The sequence below is a fragment of the Haemorhous mexicanus genome, chromosome 2 (assembly GCF_027477595.1).
Source record: "Haemorhous mexicanus isolate bHaeMex1 chromosome 2, bHaeMex1.pri, whole genome shotgun sequence".
NCBI lineage: Eukaryota > Metazoa > Chordata > Aves > Passeriformes > Fringillidae > Haemorhous > Haemorhous mexicanus.
This window is the reverse complement of record NC_082342.1, coordinates 15912010-15932898: the sequence shown is the minus strand read 5'-3', so window position 1 is coordinate 15932898 and position 20889 is coordinate 15912010. Positions and strand designations below refer to the sequence as shown.

The following is a 20889-nucleotide window of genomic DNA, read 5'->3' as shown; positions in this document are numbered from 1 at the left end:
TGGGCAGCCTTGATGTACTTTAATAAACTCTGGGGTCCCAGAGAAAGCTATGGGCAGAGCTGGTTCCAGCCCAGGCAGCGCTCTTGACTCAGCTCAGGGCACCAGGAACCCCACTCACAGTGGGCCAGCACATGTGGGGCCACGCAGTCCCCAAAGCAGGTCACAGAGACGGGCCTCCCTGGGGGTATCACACATGCATGCAGTAGTGTGGGCTGTCAGAGCAGGGAACTGCACTGCAGGGTGCTCACCCAGCATGGGAGCTGCTCCCCCATCTCAGCCCAGGCCCCCACTCTTCCCAGTGACAGGGGCCAGTGCTTGGGATGGCCATCGCACCTCCCTGATGTCAACACCGAGGGGACTGAGCACCACGCAGGTGAAGTTGGTGTGCAGGTGCTGCTTGTTGAAGGAGCTGAAGTGCAGGTCACGGTGCAGGGCCCACCCCGAGCCCTGCAGCTCCTCTCTGTGAACCCAGCAGGGACCCATCAGTGCCCACTCCAAATGGGCAGACCCAGGAGCCTTGTCCCAGCCTGGGCTGCCCCGCTGTCACTGCCCCCTGTCCCCATACTCACTGCACTGTCCCCTCACGCACAGCCCCGTCCGGGTGCAGGCTCTCCACGAAGAAGCCGTTCTCCAGCCAGTAGAGCAGCGTCATCTCTGGAAGCTCACTCAGTGCTTCACATGACACAGTCACACTCTCACCTGCAGCCAGAGGGGGTATGAAGGTCAGGGGGGCTGCAAGGGTCCGCAGTGCCCCCCAGGCACAGGCACAGCCCCCTCCCTAACTAAGGGGAACATTCCCCCACCTCATCAGCACCCTAAAATCTTGGCTGTGGGTGGAGGATTCACCTTGTGTCTGCTGGGGGCTGGCACAGGACCTGAAGCCCACTGCAGCCTCCTCACCCCCAGGCCCTGCCATGGCCCCAAGGGTCTCTCACCTGAGCGAGGAAACTCTGCTGGCATCCGCAGGGTGGTGATGCTGGGCTGCTGCAAGGCCATGGCACCTGGGGGAGCAGAAAGGGGTGAGGTGGGAGGTCGAGAGTGACCCTGAGACCCCACATTTTTGTAGTGGGTGAGGAGGCAGGGTCCCACAAAGGGGCGGAGGCACTGCTCATCCCCAGACCCTTGAACAGACCTCTTGAGGGGCACAGAGCCCAGGGCTGACCTTAGGCTCCCCAGTAACCCCCACTTACCTGTGCAGCAAGCAGCCAGGCCCCAGCAGAGCAGGAGGATCCAGGCAGGGCTTCCCAGGGGCTCTGCAGACGAAAACGGAGCTCAGTGCTGGGCACACAGGGATGCTGTCCATGAGCTTGGGATGGTTCCCCCAGCATTCCCTGAGCCTGGGATGGTCCGTGCTCTCAGCATGCTCCCAGCCGGCCATGGTAACCCAGCATACTCCCCCCGAGACTCCCCAGGTCGACGATCCCGTACCCTCGTATCCGTCCAGCACCCCCCGAGTCTGGGATATCCCGTACCCCCCAGCATCCTCCTCCCGCGGTCACTCAAGTCGCGGCTGGTACCCCCCAAGGCTGTCTGTCCACCGCTCCGCTACATACGGAGAATCCGCGGCTCGGGCACGGGGCGGCGGCGCTTTATGAGGCGGCGCGGGGAGGGGCGAGAGGCAGCGCCGTGACTCACCGGGAGCCGCCCTCGGCCCCGGCCCCGCGACGTGGCGCGACGCCACCGCTCAGGGACCCTCACCTGGACGCTGATGCGTGTCGATGGGTCCTGTGCCGCCATGTCCCCGAGCCCCCTGAACATGCCTTGTGTCCCCCGCACTCCATGCCCCCTGTGCTCTGTGTAGCCTGCACCTGGGGATACACATCCCGCAGGCACTCCCATGACCCCCGCCCCGCCCCTGGGGGAGTGTCAGGGATGGGGGGGGGCCCAGCTGGCCTCCCCAGTGTCCAGCACATGGGGCGCTGGCTGAGTATCACAGGATTCTGAACAGGCTGGTTTGCTCCCCGATGCTTTGGGATCAGGGACAAGGCAGGGTCTGCACGTGAGGAAGGTGGGTGAAGCCCCCACGAGATTGAGTACAACAGTGGCTGGGAGAGCCTGGGTGTTGTCCCCTGGGTGTCCCAGCTGGGGGAGGACAATAGCTTAGCTGTTGGGGGATAGAAACCCCCAGGGCTTTAGTTCTTGGCTGCAAGAAGCCATCTCCTGTGTCCCACAGCAGTATCCCACCCCCAGAGCCAGCCCCTTGACAGCAGATGTGGTTTTGACAACCCACTGGTTACAAAACCAGGGTCCAGGCCCCACACCCCACTCCCCAGCAGCATCAAGGCTGGGAGCCAGTGCAGGTACAGCAATAGGACAGAAGAAGCCACCTGAGTCACAGGCCCTGGCAAGTCTTGGAAAATAGTCCCTGAACTCCCAGTGAGTTTTGTTATCGATTCCCAGCAGAGAAGGAAGGTGACAAGAACAGGAGTGTTATCTTGGAGACCTGGCAAGTGCAATATGTTCCCAGCCTCCTGCTGGGATAAGGCCAGTGGCTGCATCCTCCTCACAGCAACCACGGGTGTCAAATGGGCAGTGATCAATCAGAGGCAGCTCCCAGGGCAGCACCCAGCTCCTCTGCCACCTTCCTGCTCCCACCAATACCAACCAGCTTAGCTCTGGCTGTTACAGGGTAAAAGAGGTGAGCAAGGAACACAGATGGATGCTTGGTCATCATCCACCCAATATTCTTCCCCTAGGGGAGATGGAAAGAGGAACCTTCCATGCCCTGCAGCAAAGAAGACGATCAAGAAAAACCCAGGGCCATGTCTCAGTTTCCAGGGCTCTTATTTTGGTGTTTGGCACAACACTGCAATGTGGTTTCACTCAAAAGAAAACTCAGAGGATGCAGCATGGAGCTGGGGGGTTCCCGAGGGGGAACACAGCCCACACAGCACCCGCAGCCATGTCACCACTGTGGCCACTTCCCAAATCCCCTGAGGCAGGAGCTGCCTTGTAGCTCTCCACCAGACCCCAGTGCCCTCAGGGAACATGACTCAAGTCTCCACATGCCAAAATACCACCGCTGGCCCTGGGATTGGGGACTTTGCCCCCACCCACTACCAAAAATTGAGCCCAAGGCCACTTGCCCCAGCAGGACTTTGGCATGGCTCCTACCAGCAAGGCCAGGAGGATGTCATGGAGTAATGCTGGGGCAGGGAAACGCCAGCACCAGCCCAACCTTCACTCCATCCCTTTTATTCCAGTGCCAAGAGCCATATGTAGTGAGGGCGGACCTGCGCCCTGGGGCAGGGGCACCTGCTCGTGGCTGCTCCTGATGTACCATTACCATCACCCAGAAGGGCACAGAGAGGAGCAGCACTGGCCCCACTCCATGCCTTGGCTGACCCCCCCAAGCAGTAAGGGGACACCGCTGGACTCCAGGGAGGAACACAGAAAATTTGGGAGCATATGAAAGGGTTCCCCAAGGCAGAGTCCACCATCACCATGCTGGAGAGCAGCCTGGTTCCTGCTGGCATACCCGTGGCGCCCAGAGCGGACCTGGCAGCCGGGGGTAGCCAGGCGACCTTCCATACCCTCTTTCAGGACACTGGGCTCCAGCCTCTCCTCTGCAGCCCCCATATCCCATCGTCGCTGCCAGCAAGGCTGCTCCAGGGTGCTGGTGTTGGGAGCCAACAAAACCTTGGCCCTTCTCTGTCATGGCCTCCCCTGACAGAGTGGGAGGAAGGAGCTGGAGAACAGCCCCCAGCCCAAAGCTCAGCCCAGCAGGGCGCTCCAAAGGGCTGGACAGGGACAGGGAAAGGGGACAAGCGTCTCTTTTTGGCTGCAATAGAAAGTTTTAAATATGCTCATTAAAATAATTGTTTTTTAAAAAAATCCTCCCCTAGCCCCAGCAGGAGGGGCCCTGATGTTGCTGTCCTTGGTGGTGGCCAAGGTCCTGAGAGGTGACGGAGCAAAGCCAGCATCCCTGGTGGCAATGTCCTCTCGTGGTTCCGCGGCTCCCACCGCCTGCCCTTACTCCAGCCCGAGGATGTAGTTGATTCCCTGGACCAGTCCGATGATCACCGGCTGCCAGGCCACCAAGTAGCGCAGCCAGTCCAGCAGCTGCCCGTACATGACGTGCGGCCTCTCCCAGCTGGGCAGGAAGGAGTTAAAGACTCGTGGGGAAATGGATGAGAGAAGCATGGCCCACCCAGAAGCCACCCAAAGGTGCCCCAAAGCAGGGACAGAGAACACAGGTGCCCAGAGAGGGATGGACAAGCACCCAGGAAGGACAGACATGAGTCCTCATGGAGGGATGGCTGTGGCCAGGCTTGCCCTGGGTTTTGCAGGGTCTCTGCCAGAGCCATATGCTGCAGCAACCTACTGAGGGTGCCAGGCAAGCCTCTCACCCCTTGTGTGCTTTACCCACTGCTTCCCTTCCCAAAGTGCTGGCTCCCAGCAGGAGAAAGGATACGGATTACTGAACATCCTCTTGAGATCCACCTTCTCTTTGCAGTATGGACATGTCTGCTTCTTCCCGACAATGCACCAGCCCCGAATGCAGAACTCATGAAACCTGGGGAGTGGCATGTTAAGGGGAACTGGAAGAAGAGGGGGATACATGGCTCAGTGTGGATGAAACCACCAAGGCCAAGGAAGTCCCCCCAGAGCCATGGAAACATCCCCCCGTGTGAGGATGGTGCATTGCACAACCACAGCCCTTTCCTAGAAGGTGCAGCAGCTTCCAGGGACAGCAGAAGGACCTCATGGGGCAGCAGAACTGAGCCAGGGTGGCAGCATGAAGGCCCTGACCAATGCATGAGCACCAGGGAGACTGAAACTCTTTGGTGATGGTGCCCAAGCACTGAAGAAGGTTTGGACAGCCTGTGAGAGCTCTGTGAACTGCATGCATTTTGGAAGCCTTCTTCAAAGGCTTCCTGGAGATTAACACTTAAGGAATTTCTCTGTAAGTAAGGGTCTGACTTACAGGTGCTTGCTATGCTCTGTCAAAAGGATTTACACAACCTGAGCACAGCCTGGAGAAGTTACAGGAAAATATGAGGTGGCTGCAGATGACTCGGCCACGTACAGGGCTGTCACAGAGCAAACAGACTTTTCCCAGAATATCTCTGCCACTCAAAACATGGAAGAATGCCAGGCAACAGCAACAGGAGTCACTTCCTTGTCAGCCCTGGAGCCATAGATGCAGGAGTGCCCAGCCAGCCTTCACCCTTGAGGACCACCAGAAGCACCAACCACCTCCTCTGACAGCCACACCACCCCAAGCTGCTGCAGTCCCAGGCCCTTGCACAGTGTCAGCCATAAATCTCACCAACAGCTCCCAAGAGTTAAATTTAGGCTCCTGTTTTGCCAGCATGACCTTTGCTCAAGCCCAGTTTGGAAACCACCTCGCAGGCAGTAACACACAGTGCCAGAGGACATCCCATCTCTACACTGAATCACCACGGGGAAAAAACCCTGACTTGCCACCCCAGCTGGGACTGAGCACTAACCAGGACTTCCAGTTTCAAAACTCATTTCTCATCAATCAGCTGACAGGAAGGGCTGAGTGACTCCAGCATGCTGGAAACCGTGGAGGAGTTCTGGAGAAGGAGGAAGCTACTGGGCTGTGGCCAGAGCAGGTAACAATCAGCAGTGCTGGATCAGGGGGCTGTTTTCAGAGGGGGCCAGCAGTGTTTCCCCACAATTCTTCCTTAAAGACACTCAGGACCCACTGCAGTGCATCTCTGATGAGGGACCAGTGTGGCATGGAGCAGGGATACCTCATGTCCTGACCTCACACCATCACCTCCGCCAGAATATCGGCTGGGGGCACTGCCAGGCAGATTGGGTCACAGCAGATTTGTCAAAAGCAGGTAAAAACTGAGGTGCAGCTCCATGGCTCAGCAGAGGGAGCTGGGGATGAGAAGGAAGATGAAACAACCACTTGGGAGTGGCAACAAAGTAATTTCAGGGACACCTCTTCCCATGCCAAGTCAGTGATGACACAGGCACACATCCCATGCAAATTCAGCTGGACAGCCCCGCATGCCAGAACAGGCATTTCTTCACCCAGCACGGGAGAAGCCATGGGGCAGGCGCTCCCTGCTGCCCACCCCAGCGTGGGGCTAGTGAGGCATGGGGCTGGCACCTGCAGAGAAGGATACACGTGGTTGCAGGAGAGGCGGTAGGTGTTCTCAATGATCCCTTCCTCATTGACATCCACGAAGATCTGCTGGCCACAGACGGCACAGACGCTGTCAGAGAGGTGCTTGGTGGGCATCCCTGAGGCGCTGTAGAACTGAGCGAGGGCAGAGCAGAGGGAGAGCAGTGACAGAGAGCACGTGTCCCACACCCGCGGTGGCACAGCTAAGCTCTAAGGAGGGCTGGGGTCAGCACCCCAGCAGTCCAGCCTTGGCCTTTGGGGCTTAAAAACCTTGTTACAGGTCCGGCTGTGGGAAACAACTACAACAGGACAGCTGCTCAGTGACACAGTGGCCTGTCACAACCCAGCTCCATGCACCCCCTCCCCATGTCAAGGGGCCAGCCCTCTTTGCTCAACAGCCAGGTGGGTTTTCAGCTGCCTGCCAGGGCCATGCACCCAGGGCAGAGACTGGGGGAGAGAGCAGGACAAGCTGAGGTCACAGCTTTGACCCAAAATAACAGCCTTGGGCTGCCAGTCAGATAGAGCCCCCACCTCCAGCCCTGCAGATCTCTGACACTCATTCAGCAAAGCACAGAGTAGCCACCTCTCTCCATTTCCAAGCCTCATGGCTCAGCACGGGCCTGACATACCACAGAGAGTGTGGTCACCAAACCAGGTCCCACACACTCCAGCTGCAAAGGGACCCCTCAGGATCATTGAGTCAAACTCCCTGCTCCACTGCCTAAAACTAAACCATATGACTAAGGGACTTTTTGAACTCTGGCAGACTTGATGACATGATCATATCTCTGGGGAGCCTGTTCCCTCTGGGTAAATGACCTTTACCCCATGTTCAACCTGCACCCCCCCCCGATTCAGCTTCACTCCCTTTCCTCATGGCTGGACAACCACGTCCACTGGCCACACGTTGATGCTGTGCCTGATGCACCCCAGAACAGAGATGGCCCCTTTTAGCTCTCAGGACACACTACTGGCTCATATTCAACTTGCTGTCAACCATAACTCCCTAATCCCCTTCCATAGAACTCTCTCTGGACTCTTGTTCCCGAATTTGTACCTATAACCAGGATTACACCATCCCAGGTGGGGAATCGGGCCTCTGTTAAATTTCACACAGCTGGAGCTTGCTCAGCTCTCATCTGTCCAGCTCTCTCTCCAAGGAGGTCACAGCTCCTCCTGGTTTAGTACCATCAGCAAAACATGCCTCTGGCAGAGCCCTGGGACAGCTTTGCTCTGAACATCCGACAGAGCTCTGAGAATCTAAGAGACACCCTGTGCCAACGTGTCCCGGTGTGGCAGGCCAGGGGCTGGAGCAGAACCTCAAGGAGCAACAGCAGAAAGCTCAGAAAGATGGAAACACAAAGTCTAAGACCCTAAACAGCTGCTGAAAAGAAGAGACATGACCTACTCCACTGGTGTCCTAGGTCATGTATTTTTGGTGGAGTGGGTTATTTTGACACCAGGTGAGTGGGCTATAAATTTTAGGCCACTGCATCCTCTGTCCACAGTGACAGTTAAAGTTGCAGCAGGTACAAGGAAGGAAGCCCACAGTGTGAATCCTTCCCCAGTGGCTGCAGGTCACAAGTTAATGCAAGCACAGTGGTGTCAGAAATGGGAGCATTCATTGGAGATTTTAAATGCCCAGGAAAATAAATATTTGTCAGTTTAGCAGGGCTAAACAAATCATTCCACTTCTCCACAGAATCAGAAATGGCTTGGGTTGGAAGGGACCTTGAAGGTCACCAGTTCAATCTCCTTCCATGGCAGGGACACCAGGTTGTTACAAACTCTATCCAATCTGGCCTGGTATACTTCCAGGGGATGGGGCAGCCACAGCTTCTCTAAGGAATCTCTGTCAGTGCCTCACCACCCTCAGAGGAAAGAACTTCTTGTCCTGGAGATGGAACCCTGCAGAGGCTGCGCTCTTCAGGAAGGATCTCAGAGCAACTTTTATTATATTAGATCCAGGGACCCTTGCTTGAGGGGGGAAGGGAAGCCAAGCCATTTGAGGGAAGCCAAAGCTTTTGCAGAGACCAACATGTTTCAGGCCTCCTGATATGGGGCATAGCTCTGGCCTGGGGTACAATCCATCGTGAACTCACCCCGATGGTTGAGGCCATGTAATCTGCACACATCTCAGCAAAGTCCCGTTCCAGCACTCCATAGTAAAGACCATAGAAGAGGAGGGAGATGCCAAAGTCCATCGCATCTTCTGGTTTGATTCTACAACAGAAAAAACATGAACAGGATTTTTTTGAGGGCAAAGCCACTGTAATCATATTCTAGAGAATGTATTACTCCAGAGAAGCAGTCAAACTCTCTAACGATGAAGCTGGTTTGGGCTAGAGTCTTCTGCTACCACCCTTGGACTGGCTGCTTCTTGCAGTACAGAAAAAAAAAAAAAGCAAAAAAAAAAAAAAAAAAAAGCCACTGCTGCCCCCAGAGCTGGGGGAGCTTCCAACAAGTGAGCTGGAAGAAGGGCTCTCCAGCAACCCAGACCAGTTCAGGTACCAGCACCTCACCTATCATCCTCCCAGGAGTGAAAGGACACCTCAACAGTCTCTTTGGTCCCATTAATCAGATTGCCAAGTAAACTGATTTTCCAGAGTAATAGCCAAAGGTGTGTTCCACCCCATTGCCCCAGGAGTGGGAGCTGAAAGATTCACTCACCTGAATAATAGGTTAAGTCCAAAAAGCGTAAACATGACAGCCATGTACCCCACAATCCCAGTAGCATAGCTGATCTTGTATATTAATAGAAACCATTTATAAACCAGTCTGTAAAGAATTAAAACAAAGAATTCCATTACTTCATTTTTCCCTGAATGAAAGTGTGCCAATCATCTGAAGAGTTTTATTTTTCACACTTGTGTTTTTGCAGACACTTCACCTACCCCTACACACGGGCAAGAGCTTTACATTCCTAATTCAACCTGTCACGGGCTGCTCACAGTCTTGACTTCCAAACCAGAAACCTCATAATCTCCAAAGGCCATAAGGAAGCGTGCTGCATGCTGGGAATGCCTTGGTTGAGGACACCCTACATGGACTCCACCTTTCCACCCCCCACCCAGGTACCAGGTATATTGGGCTGGCTGCCAGCTAAGTGCTTCACACCCCTTCACATGTGCAGGGTTCTCACACTCCCAGCGTGCAAAGCTCAACACACATCTGTGCATGGAAACTGGAAAGAGATCCTTGTAATGGTTACCCTGGGGCTGAGGAGTTTCCCAGGAACAACAGACGAACCTGGGTGTTGTCTGTACCAGAGGCTTTCGGGTTGCCCGGAAGGTGACAAAAGCTGTGACTGCTGAGAAGAGCACCCAGATCACCAGGAACCGCCACCAGTTCAGCTTGATAGTGAAATACAGAGGTACCACCCACATCTGGAAGAGGGTCACCATCTGCAGGAACAGAGGAAAGGCATTTGGAGCTCGTTCTCTGCTCCTCAGACATCAGAAACACACTGTCAGCTGTGGCAGCCAGTCTTCTGACTGCATCAAATGGTCCTGAATTGCACCAGGAACCTGGGGAGGTTTGACCTGTGGCACCTAAAGAGCTCAAAGCTCAGCACATGAGTCGGAGAGGGAGCATCTGAGGGAGCTGGGGAGGCTCAGCCTGGAGAAAAGAAAGCTCAGAGAGGACCTTCCCGCTCTCTGCATTGTAAAACAAGGAAGCCACAGGGGCTAGCTTCTTAGCCAAACAGCTGGCTCCCCGTAGGGTTAAAGCGCCCCAGGCAAGCAGTCTTAAGGCCGGATATCTCAGCCCTTCGGGGGCTGAGTGCCCTAGCCCAGACTACCACACAGCCGTGGCCTCTTAGCAAGCTCAGTGATTGTCAGCTCTTAGTGAAATCAGCTCTTTTATGGTTTCAGCTCTTTTAGCTTGCTCTAGGGGCTTTGGCTGGCTGTGGCTTCTAGGACAGCAGACGGAGAGAGGAGAAGGTGGCTTCAGAGTGTTCCACGATGGTTTATTCTGAGGGTTTCGCGAAGGGTCCAAATGCAGCTCTTCTAACAAAATGGGCCAAGGCAGCCCCTTTTATAGGGTTAGGGGGGATTGGAAACTGACCAATTGTAAGGGTTAGGGAACTAGCCTATGGGGTCACAGAGAGATAAGCAGGCCTGGAGGACCAGAGTGAGGACTTCTGGTTAAATTCCTATGACTCAGCAAATACTTATCTCTAAACATTCCTCCATGGAGCCATAGCCCTGTGCCTGCTACACTGCATCTACCTGAAAAGAGGTTATAGCCAGTCTGTACTCCTAGGAAACAAGTGACAGGACACTAGGAAAAGGCCTCAAGTTTTGCTAGAGAAGGTTAAGATTGCATGTTGGGAAAATTTCTTCCCAGAAAGGGTGGTGAAACCCTGGCACAGGCTGCCTGTGACAGTGATGGAGTCACCATCCCTGGAGGGATTTAAAAGCTGTGTGGACGTGGCACTTGAGGACAAGGTTTAGTGCAGGGCTTGGCAGTGCAGGAGTAACAGCTGGACTCAATGATCTCAGAGGGCATTTCGAGTTCAAACAGTTCCAGGATTTTGTGAGGGAGTCACAGGCAGCAGCCATGTCATTTTTGGGAGCAAAGGGTACAGCTGGCAGGAGAACACAGAGGAATCATCTCCATAGGAATGTATGGGAGATGATACACACAACTAATTGTTGTAAGGCAGCTACATAAACCTTCACCTTCCCAGGAGCCCAACGCTGCAACCATAGACCTCAGTCAGGTATTACACAAGGCAAGAAGGTTTTGGCTTGCCTCTGCACTACAGCCTATTTCCAAAAGGATCTACAGCTGTGCAGCTGACTCCCACAGTGCTGCTGGAGGGAAACAGGCAAACAGGTTTGGTTTAAAGTTCACAGAGGACTACAGGTGCTACCTGGAAAGATTAAATCAATATTATTACTGTGACCAGGAAGTTGCTTCAGGTAACTAACAGACCCAGACAAGCTGGTGGCATCAGCAAGTGGCAGGTCTGTTGAGCAGAGTGCTGCAGTGTAGGAAAGGCATTTTGTGCTGTTCTTGTGAGCCAGCAAAGGCTTCCTGAAGATAAGGAAAGCCCCGTATCTCTCTTGAGGAAGACACCAAGGCTATCACCATGACAACATGATGAAGGAGAGAAAGTTAAAAGATATGGACTCTAGCTGGCTCACAGAATGACGTGGCTCCTTGTTCACCTATTGAGAACTCTGTTTCTTTCTTATGACCAATGGGCAGTGAATGTATCTGTTAAGTAAATGCAAATATCTTGAAAAACTATAAAGGCAACATGTTGCTATAATAAATCTCTCTTATGCACCCTTCCTGTGGAGTCGTGGTGCTTTGCGCCGTGTTGTGCTCCATGGCAACATGGCAGGAACCATCAAACCCAGGCTGCCAGCAGCAAGAAGCCCCCATTGCTTCTAAGGAAGCACCCACAAAATGCAGCTTCCCTCAGGACAAGCCCCAGGATCTGCTTGTCCATTCCTGATTGAAAGCACTATGTCACACCGATTTATCTGCATCACTTCCAACAGAAGCCTGAGGCCTTCCAAGTCATCCATCCTCATCCCTAGTTAGAATCTCCTGTGCTGGGAGAAACAAGGGAATGCTGGGAAAACAAGGGAATCAACAGACAACAGGAAAACCAAGAACACTTTTCTCATCAGCAAAAGGAGGGCATTGCTCAGCACTCCCATGCAGTGTGGGAGGCAGACCAGCTGTGGGGGTAACTTACGTTGTAGGAGCGAGGGTGCCGCTGCTTCCACTGCACCAGGAGGAGCTGTGCCACCACGAGGGTGGCGATGAGGATGAGCACCATCTCGGCATGCATCGCCTCGTGCCCGCGGTGCTTGGCATGCATCCGGACATGCTCCACCCTGCAACAACCAGGAAAAGGTGGCTGAAGAGCACACTGGCGCAGGCTGCATGCTGGGCTACAAACACCTCAAGAGAGACAGGAAGGACAGATGGAAAAACAGCACTAAGAAGAATTGTGTTTGTGAACAATCAAGAGGGGAAGGAACAAAAGGCTGCTCTGCCCTGAGACCAGCTCATTTCTACGTTGTGAAAGCCAAGAATAGCACTTGGCCCATCTGAGCGTGAAGGAGGTGAACTCCCCCTGATGTACCTGAGCTAATGAACATGGAGTGCAATGTTGGCATAACTTGCAATCCCAGAATGGGCAAGTTTAGAAGGAACCACCAGTGGGTGGTTCTCTCTCAACCTTCCCGATCAAGCAGCGTCTTTCTAGAGCACACTGCAACTGTTTGACCCAGAGTGTATGCTAATTCTCAATACCACACCCTCAGCCCAATTTTGGAACCACTAACACTGTTCTCCCTCTTGTCCAACAAGGGAAAGCCTGGAAGGGTGAGGGTGGAGAGTGGGGGGAACAGCTGACTTCTGGCAAAACCCCCAAAACCCCAGCAAATTGCTTCTCTCTACCCTGAGCATTCTGGAACAAGTGATTTCCAGCCTGATACTTGCCAGACACCTGAGGTTTCTTTGCCCAGCTTGTGCTGTTTGACCAAAAAACAAGGTGGAATTAAGAGCTGACAGACACTGATGAGGTCCCCTGTCAGTCATCTCCTCTTGAGGCTAAACAGCCCCAGCTGCCTCAGCCTTTCCCCATAAGAAAGATGCTCCAGTTCCCTCATCATCTCTGCAGCCTCCACAGGACCCACTCCAGGGCCACCTTGTCTCCGTTGTCCTGAAGAGCTCAGAACTGGACACAGCATTCCAGATGTGCCTCACCAAGGCTGAGTAGAAGGACAGGATCACCTCCTTTGACCTGCTGGTAATGCTATTCCTAATGCATCCCAGGATCCCATTGGCCTCCTTAGCCCACAGGGCACTGCTGGCTCAGGGACAGTTTGTTCTCCACCAGGACTCCAAGGTCCTTCTCCATAAAACTGCTCCAGCAAGTCAGCCTGTGCTGGTGCAATAGTGAGAGTCCAGTCTGACTGTGATTTTCAATAAGCATCTGGATTAAATTGGTTTTGCTAAGGAAAAAAGAGGAATTTTTCAGGCCCCTTACTATAAGGCAGACATTGAGGGGCTGGAGAAGTGTCCAGAGAAGAGTAAAAGAGCTTGAGAAGGGTCAAGAGCACAAGTCTGGTGAGAAATGGCTGAGGGAGCTGGGGAGACTCAGCCTGGACCAATGGAGGTTTGGGGGGGATCTTCTTGTTCTCTACAAGGTCCTGAGAGGAGGGTGGGCCTAGGTGGGGGTTGGGTTCTTCTTCCAGCTAACAAGTGATGGGATAAGAGAAAATGGCCTCAGGTTGTGCCAGTGGAGGTTTAGGATGGATACTGGGAAATTTTCTACACAAAAAAGGGCTGTCCAGCCCCAGCACAGGCTGCCCAGGGAAGTGGTGGAGTCCCCATGCCTGGAGGGATTTAACAGACATGTAGATGTGGCACCTGGAGACATGGTTTAGTGGTGACCTCAGCAGTGCTGAATGGTTGGACTCTATGATCTCAGAGGGCTTTTGCAACCTTAACTATTTTGTGATTCTATATTTAGCAGCAGTTTAAAAGAAAAAAACTATTGCCTCTTAAGATAGTCCATACTTCACCCCATCAAAAAATGGTGATCCTTTCCTGCCCCATTGTGATCACAGGCTGTGCTGCTGCTTGCTCTGGTCAGTAGCATTGAGCTGTATGCTCCAAATCAGCTCCCAAAACTCACCTCCATCTCTCCTCTGGAGACAAGTGTGAAAGATCGATCTAGGGAGAAAAAAAAAAAAACATCAAAAAACGTCCATGAAATCAGCTGCTGAGAAACTCTGGATTCAGATGTTTTAAATAAGAAACCTCCAAATACCCACAGTGCCAGCACAGCCCAGAGCTGTCCTTCAACTTCCCAGGAAGAGCAGCGACTCTCTCTGCTCCTCCACCTTACTTACACTCCCATATTTTATTGGAGCCGAGGCTCTGTTCAACATCCCATGTGACCAGAACAAAAGGACCGGCTTAAATGCCACATTCACAACCCAGCCAGGTGTCTCAGGGCACAGAGTGGTGATCCCAGTGAAGCCAATGCTCCCACCAGCGGTGGGAGTCCAAAATCCCACTAGGCTCCAGGACAGGTGACAGTATGTCACACACCAGCAACAAATCAATGCCAAAAAGATTTCAAAATCACAGTAAAAGAAAGATTTAGGCCTTGCTTTGCCAAGATAATTGGAAATTCCTCCCATACATCACAGGCAGGAGCTACAGAGAGCAAGGGGAGCTGCTGTTATTAGTGATGACTGACAATGGATACTTGTATCCCATCTTCTCCAGTAAGACTCACAAAAAGTGTGAATACTCTCACTTTCGGCCAGGGGAGGAGTAAGGGGAGCTTTAACACCACATTTCTGCTTTCACCTGGAGCTTTATATAGAATAATAGAACCACAGGATGCTTTGAGTTGGAGAGACCTTAAAGCTCATTTTACTCCAACCCTCCTCCCATGGGAACACCTCCTCTAGACCAGGTTGCTCCAAGCATCATCCAACCTGCTCTTGAACACCTCCAGGGATGGGGAGTTCACAGCTTCTCTGGGCAAAACCTTCCCTTGATATCTTCACCTAACTGCTGAGGAGCCTCCAGCACCCCTCATGCCCCCACCCAGGGTCACTGACCAGGCAGCACACCCTGACCCACGGCACTGGGGAGGGAATCCCACAGCTCTTCCCATCATCTTTTCTTGGTGAGACACAAACTCAGATTAAATCAAGAGCAGCTCATCTGGGCTGGGAACATACATGTGGGGTTTACAAATCCTCACACTGCTGGAGACACTCCAGTATTGCTGAGGCATTGGAGTTGAAGGCTGGAAACAAGCCATAGACTTGTCTCCACAAACACAGACTGTTATCACTCTTTCCTGCACACATCAGAGATGTGTACACAGGAACGAACTCCACCTCACCCCACTGGGTACAGAGCCACAGGCTTGGATCCAACCTTTATGCTGGGGCTCTCCATAGGCTGGTGCAGCAGTCACCCCACCTGCCTGGTCACCATCATCAGCACACAGGTGTCTCCCAGGCAGCAGCTCTGATCACAGGCAGGCTCAGCTGAGGATGCACAGCTGCCTTGTTTCCTCTGTGGCACCTAATTTTACCCCAGGGTGAGGAGGTAGGGAAAAATACACTACAGCAATCCACCTGCCTGATGTGGAACATCCGCTGAGCTTCACCCCAAAACAACATCTGCGAGAAGTTCAGCCCTTGAGAATCAATCCTGAAGAAACACTTCAGGACTTAGATGCAAAATCTAAAGCTCTGAAAATCCTTGCTGGAGCTCGCTGAACTGTGTCAGAAGCCAAGGGAAGGTGGTGACAACCTGACACCAAGAAGGGTGTTTGTATCGACCAAATTCCCAGAGCACCTCCGCTCCTAAAGCAGCCACATGCAGATCCATCAGTTCAGTAGTTGCAATGTAATTTGGAGCAACAACTGCTCCAAACAAACAGGAAAAAAGGAGATTTTAAAATGTTTGTTAGTCACTGCATGCACACAGGAGACTGAGAATCCCCTAGTGCTTGTTGGCTCCAGCACAGGTCAATCCCTCTACAAGCTCTGAGAGTCACCCGGGTGCTCCCACTGCCACCCCCCATGAGACCCCCATTCCTCCCAGGCTTTGCCCCCACCCTTGCAGGATGAAGATGTTTGACAAGCACCTTCTAACCACAGCAATAATTTTCATTTCTATACAGTGGCTCAGCTCGCTCCTTTGTACCACACCAGGAGCCACTCCAGAGTGTTGGTCCCATCTTAGAGACTGGGATATTTACCAGCCTCTTTCCTTCGGCATATTCCCTGAATGTCCAAATTCTTCCAGCAAATGCATTCAAGATACTTCAGCTCCAAATCCTGTGGAAACACTGCTGACATTGCTCAGAGCAGGCTTCTTCTGAGCTGTGCTCCCAAGCCAAACAGGGATCCGTGGCCCTGGACACAATTTTCTCTCAAGTACAAGGTGTGAGCTTCACCAGATTCCCCAGAGCTCAAAGCTCCTGAAATAACTTTATTAAGGGGGGGACAGGACATGACAGAAGAGCTATTGAGAAGGATCTGATGACTGTCAGATAGGAGTTGGCAGAGCAGGCACCCTGAGTCAGACCTTCCAGTTAACCCCTCCTTGATCTGCACACTCTCTTAGCACAAAAGTTTTGGGTTAGAGCTAAAAATGCACAGAAATGGTGAAGGAAGCACCTGCTCTTGCCAGCTAGCATTCATTCCACTTCTGGTTTGGGGTTGTCTGATTTTAACATGCAGTTTTTGAGTCTTTTGGGTCCCTTTCTAACCCCAACAGCTAGGTAGAAGAACCTCTGCTCCTAAATCTCCCTTTACCAAGAGGGGTTTGACAAGAACATTTAGGGTGACTGAAGCAGCTGAAAATCAGCTCTACCAAGTGTTCAACACCAGCCTGCTCCTGTTTCTGCATCCTTCAGCTGCCACACCAACACAGGACCCAGCATGCTACCACCTACAGTTCTTAGACAACCTTTTTGTTTTAAAGAAAAGGATTTAAGAACAATTCTTCTGCTCTCTATCTCCTCTGTAATTCATGATCCTCTCAAAAACCTCAGCGTCCTCCAGGTGATGACTAGGAGAAACTGGATAACTAGGACTAAAGTCTAATCCTCTCCTTGGACGTGGTATCATGGCCTTTGGAAGAACCTTGTGCCACTCCCTGGTTTCCTGTGGGAGCTGTTTCCCCAAAGCCTCCACAAACCTGTGATCCCCACCACTGGGACAGTCACAAAATAGCCTCCTTGAGAAAACCACAAAGACTGTTGATATGAGTAACAGCAAAGCTGAAGCCACACATTCCTCCCAACCCAGGGAGCTGGGAGGATCTCTGGACAAACATACAGGCTGCTGTGAGCTGACTGTAATCCACTTATGCTCTAAATCTCCAAAGGAGGCAAGAAGAATGCCTTGAGGATGGAGAATAAGCAGCTGCTGATTTCAGTTCAAAGCTCCAGAGCAACCAACAGCCCTGATCTCACTTTCCCACGGCCCCAACTTCAGTCTCTGTCCCTCAGCACCTACCAGGAATAACCTGAAATAAGAGGAATATAAATCTCCACAGTGCTGTACATGCAACCAAGGCAGGTTGGGACAAGGCATATTCTTTAGTGAAAGTCTGAAGAGATTTTTGGAATCTCAATTCTACATTTTTTCTGCTCATAAGACGCAGGAACAAGGAGCAGGGAGCGGAAATCTCCCAACTGATCAAATATTTGGATAACTGGAAATTAAATCTTTGCCTCTGCACAGGCAGAGCCAGGGCCACGGGACACTTGGCTTTATTCTGGTCCCACCAGGAGTGGGTCATCAGCAAACTGCTCTGCCCAAACAGCTGCCAAGACCCTAGGACAGCACAAGCAGATAGGCTTTGCACCAAGAATTTGTGGAATCACAAATTCTTGGTGGGGATAAGCACAGTCCTATATGCACCTCCTCACTTGCTGCCTCCTTGTGATGCCCTCTCTGCCAGGCCCTGATGGAATGAAAAGTAGGAATGTCACTTCTGAGGATCAGAAATTTGGATCTTCCACATTTTTATATACAAAGTCACCAAGGAGAATCTTAAAATATATTCAGCAGCAAGTCAAGAGTGACTGATCTAGGATTTAATCCTCCCATCACCCCACTGCACCACTCTCCAGCAGCAACACATGGCACAGGCCAGAGGTACAAGCTCCCACAGCCCAGCCATGCACTAGGGAATCTCCAAACTGCGCCCTGCCAGGAATCTTCTCCAAAACAGCCATCAGCATCTGAAAATTTTTAAGCCACACCACCAATTCTCGAGGAAAGGCACAAAAAAATTACCTGACTGTACAAGCTAAGTGAACTTATGACCCCTGTACAGCTGCTCCCACAGTGCAGACAGGATGGAACCAAGTTCTGCTGGTTCTCTACAAGTGGAAAAAAACTCCCAAGCACAAAGCACAGGGCACGGTGAAAAGCCACTGCAAAGCCCGGGGCAGCAGTGCCGGAAAGTGGCACGCACGCTGTGACAGAGCACCCACCCTGCTTCCAATTCCATCTTTCCAGAGTTTTTTTTTTTTTTTTTTTTTTTTTTCAGTTTTGTAATTTTTCAGCCCCAGGAACATTTAAAAGCCAGCATGGGAACAACAGCTATGCCTCCATACCTGCCCTCCTGCCCACAGAGCCCGCACTGTCCCCTGCCCCATGGGCCCTCCGAAGCTCCCAGAGCCACCCTGTCCCTGTCCTCCCACACCAAGGATCTCCCCCGCCCTAACACTCCCCACACCGACTTTCCCCAAAGGTCTACAAGCTCAAAGTGACCCAGAGTCGCCGCCGTCCCATTCCAAGGACCCTCCGAGCTCCTCAGCGCACGTCCCTACCCCGTTCTCCCAGAACCCGCGTTCCCCAGGCCCTACGTCCGCTGCGGCTCCCCTTCACAGAACACCCCAAAAGGCTGAAGCAGCCCGTCCGCACCTGGCCTCCCCTGCCCGACCCGGTTCGGCCTAAACCGCCCCCCACCGACCCCCTGCCCGCACCTCCTCCGCCTCACGCTCAACGGGGCCGCCAACCTCCACCTCCAGCACAGCCGCCATCTTGCCCCGCCCCCCCAGTGGCCAACCTCTTCCGCCGCAACCCGCCAATCACCGGGAAAGCTGCCGCACTTTGAGCCAATCGCTGGGCGCGGCGCTGCCCCGACGACCAATCAGGGGGGGGAGGAGTGGAACGGCTGCCAGACACGCCACTCTGGGCGCATAAGAGCGGTGAGCTGTCACAGCTGGCGGCTGGCTCTCGTTTGTGGGCCCGCAGCGGGACGCGTAACCCCCGGCGGCAGCACCGACAGCACAAACCGCCTCGCACCGCGGTGCCGGCAGTGTCAGTGCTGCCCTGCCCCCACCCGCCCCTCTCCGCCACCGCCTCGCGCTGTTGCGGAGAGGGCGCAGATGGCTCCTGAGCTCCGCCCGCGGGGGCCGTAGCGCGGCGTTGCCCGTGGGCTGTGTGTCCCGTCAGGCTCCGCGGCTGGCCCGGGCCGGGGCCCGAACCGGACCGCGGTCGGGAGAGGGGCTGAAGGGAGGCGGGAGCGGCGGGGATCGGGGGACACGTCACTTGGGCGGAGGAGGGCGGTGCGGATGGGGCTGGGCGGTGAGTCGGGAGCTGTGGGGTCAGGCACTGGGTTGGCGAATGGCGTGGAGAGGCTGTGGGGCACAGCCAGGGCTTGAACAGGCTGGGAAAGCGCGGAACGACTGGGGAGCTATAGCAATAGCAGAATGGCTCTGAGACGTTGTTTGTGGGTCTGGTAACACGGGCCATGGAGTTGCGGGTAAGGACTTGGGGCACTGGAGAATAGGGCTGGGGCTTGTGGGCTGGATGTAGGTGGTACCCGGGTGGCAGAAAGGGGCGTTGTGGGGTGAGCTGAGGGCGCGGGAGTGGCCGAAGGGAGCTAGGGGATAGTGAGTCAGATCTGGGGGTTACTGCTGGGACGGTAACCTGAGGGGTGGTGGGGCAGTTCTGGGGGGGCACTGAGGCGCTGGGATGGGACTGGGAGGCTGCTGAATGGTTCCAAAGCCAGGAGATGTCCAAGCTCATCAGACTCTCCTCTCTCCTTACCAGGCACCGGAAGCATCCAAAGGGAAGTTATGTTCTGGCAGTGTTGTCTCCAAAGGATCCTGAATGGCTCTGGTTAAAATCAGCTATGTGGTGTCCTTCTCCTCCCAGGTGCCTGGGGGTTCCCTCTGGGGGGCTAGGTGTGGGGGTGATCCCTCTGAGCTGCTGGGTTCTTGGAAGAAGTGGATCAGGGCATGACAGGGTGCAGTACTACCTCACCTTGTTAAGCTGAAGGGCAATGATTCACGTCATTCTCACTCTCTCAAAATGGGATGCTGTTCCTGTAGGTTACCAGAGAATTCCGTGCTTCTCCCCGTGTCCAGAACAAGCTAGAGCTGCAGGGGAGGGTGTTTAAGGAGAGGTTGGTACATGATGCTGTGTCCCTGCTGTGTGTGCAGGACCCCAAGTACCCAGCAGAGAACCTGCTGAGTGAGGATAGCATATGGCCCTGGCTTGTCTGCCCCAAGGACCACAGCAGGCAGCTGAGTGTGGAGCTGTGACTAAAGAGAGCCAGTCCTATTGGCTATGTTGATATGGATACTTCCCTGTTACCCCCTCCCATACAGGAGCCAGAGTCATGCCTCACAATGGGGTCAGCAGCTCTGAATCCCCTTGCCCCTGTCCTTCTTGCTGCTCCTCAGGGAACTACAGCTGTGTCTTTCTTCAGTTTGAGGTGGGATGCTCCTCATGGCCCCGTGACCAGCCCTCTCTCACCTTGGTGCCCACTGTCACACTGATGACACCAGCTGACTCAAACCTGGACCCGAATCACTGCAGGGTTCAGATGTTTTAGGAAGGTAAGGATTGATCCAAAGGAAAAAGGGATGTTGAAGAGCTATGGGCCTGGTCATGGGGTGGAGCTAATATGGGGGGATGGTTTTGGAATGGGGCTGGCAGTAGGATGTGGCTGATAGGAGAGTAGGAGAACAGGTGGGGAAGAGGACAGGCAGACCAGTGGGTAGGGTTGTTTATGGCCTCAGGAAAGCTGTACCAGCTCTGCTTCCCTGCCCTTTCTTGTGCCCATAATCTCCCAGATGTCCTGGGTGGCACAGCAACAGAGCAACAAGCAGAGGTAGGAGTGGTGTTGGGGCAGTGGTCAGTGCTCTTCCCCACAGCAGATTTCTCAGAGCTGACGGTGGGGCAGACATGGGACCACATGCTGTGACAGCTGCAACTGGTCTGAAGCTGCACAGTTAAATTTGGCCATAA

At 53.6% G+C, this 20889-nt stretch overlaps 3 protein-coding genes across 12 annotated transcripts in view; 1 reads left to right on the top strand and 2 right to left on the bottom strand.

Moving 5' to 3' along the window:
- Positions 1-4: 4 nt before the first annotated feature.
- Positions 5-2130, bottom strand: IL18BP (interleukin 18 binding protein). 3 transcript variants are annotated; one of them, XM_059873923.1, is made up of 5 exons: positions 1699-2130; positions 1191-1253; positions 936-1001; positions 570-699; positions 5-460 (listed from the first exon to the last, which is right to left on the bottom strand). In XM_059873923.1, the coding sequence occupies exons 1-5, from the start codon at positions 1820-1822 to the stop codon at positions 274-276; spliced, it is 570 nt and encodes a 189-aa protein (XP_059729906.1). In that variant the 5' UTR covers positions 1823-2130; the 3' UTR covers positions 5-273. The 3 variants fall into 3 exon arrangements, with proteins under 3 accessions (XP_059729906.1, XP_059729914.1, XP_059729923.1); XM_059873931.1 differs by lacking the exon at positions 1699-2130 and adding an exon at positions 1473-1618; XM_059873940.1 differs by lacking the exon at positions 1699-2130 and adding an exon at positions 1429-1580.
- A 637-nt stretch (positions 2131-2767) lies between these two features.
- RNF121 (ring finger protein 121) lies at positions 2768-19401 on the bottom strand. 8 transcript variants are annotated; one of them, XM_059873863.1, is made up of 9 exons: positions 18724-19401; positions 13773-13810; positions 11820-11961; positions 9356-9510; positions 8777-8884; positions 8209-8329; positions 6092-6241; positions 4415-4541; positions 2768-4093 (listed from the first exon to the last, which is right to left on the bottom strand). In XM_059873863.1, the coding sequence occupies exons 1-9, from the start codon at positions 19384-19386 to the stop codon at positions 4020-4022; spliced, it is 1578 nt and encodes a 525-aa protein (XP_059729846.1). In that variant the 5' UTR covers positions 19387-19401; the 3' UTR covers positions 2768-4019. The 8 variants fall into 8 exon arrangements, with proteins under 8 accessions (XP_059729846.1, XP_059729837.1, XP_059729862.1 ...); XM_059873854.1 differs by having other exon boundaries at positions 4415-4516; positions 6108-6241; XM_059873879.1 differs by having other exon boundaries at positions 6092-6172.
- The window catches only part of XNDC1N (XRCC1 N-terminal domain containing 1, N-terminal like), a 7501-nt gene continuing 5996 nt past the window's right edge, over positions 19385-20889 (top strand). Inside the window, 4 exon segments of the mRNA XM_059870259.1 lie at positions 19385-19396; positions 19968-20227; positions 20332-20470; positions 20715-20752. Of these exon segments, the coding sequence (XP_059726242.1) occupies positions 19385-19396; positions 19968-20227; positions 20332-20470; positions 20715-20752 (449 nt within the window).

Excerpts from the sequence above, each read along its gene's own strand:
- IL18BP (XM_059873923.1), bottom strand. The coding sequence starts at position 1,822 with ATGTGTATCCCCAGGTGCAGGCTACACAGAGCACAGGGGGCATGGAGT. Across the intron at positions 1,002-1,190 it reads CCTGGCTGCTTGCTGCACAG|GTGCCATGGCCTTGCAGCAG; the intron begins GTAAGTGGGGGT and ends CTGCTCCCCCAG. Across the intron at positions 700-935 it reads AGCAGAGTTTCCTCGCTCAG|GTGAGAGTGTGACTGTGTCA; the intron begins GTGAGAGACCCT and ends CTCTGGCTGCAG.
- RNF121 (XM_059873854.1), bottom strand. The coding sequence starts at position 19,386 with ATGGCCCGTGTTACCAGACCCACAAACAACGTCTCAGAGCCATTCTGC. Across the intron at positions 11,962-13,772 it reads TCTCCAGAGGAGAGATGGAG|GGTGGAGCATGTCCGGATGC; the intron begins GTGAGTTTTGGG and ends TGGTTGTTGCAG. Across the intron at positions 8,330-8,776 it reads GGACTTAACCTATTATTCAG|AATCAAACCAGAAGATGCGA; the intron begins GTGAGTGAATCT and ends TTTCTGTTGTAG.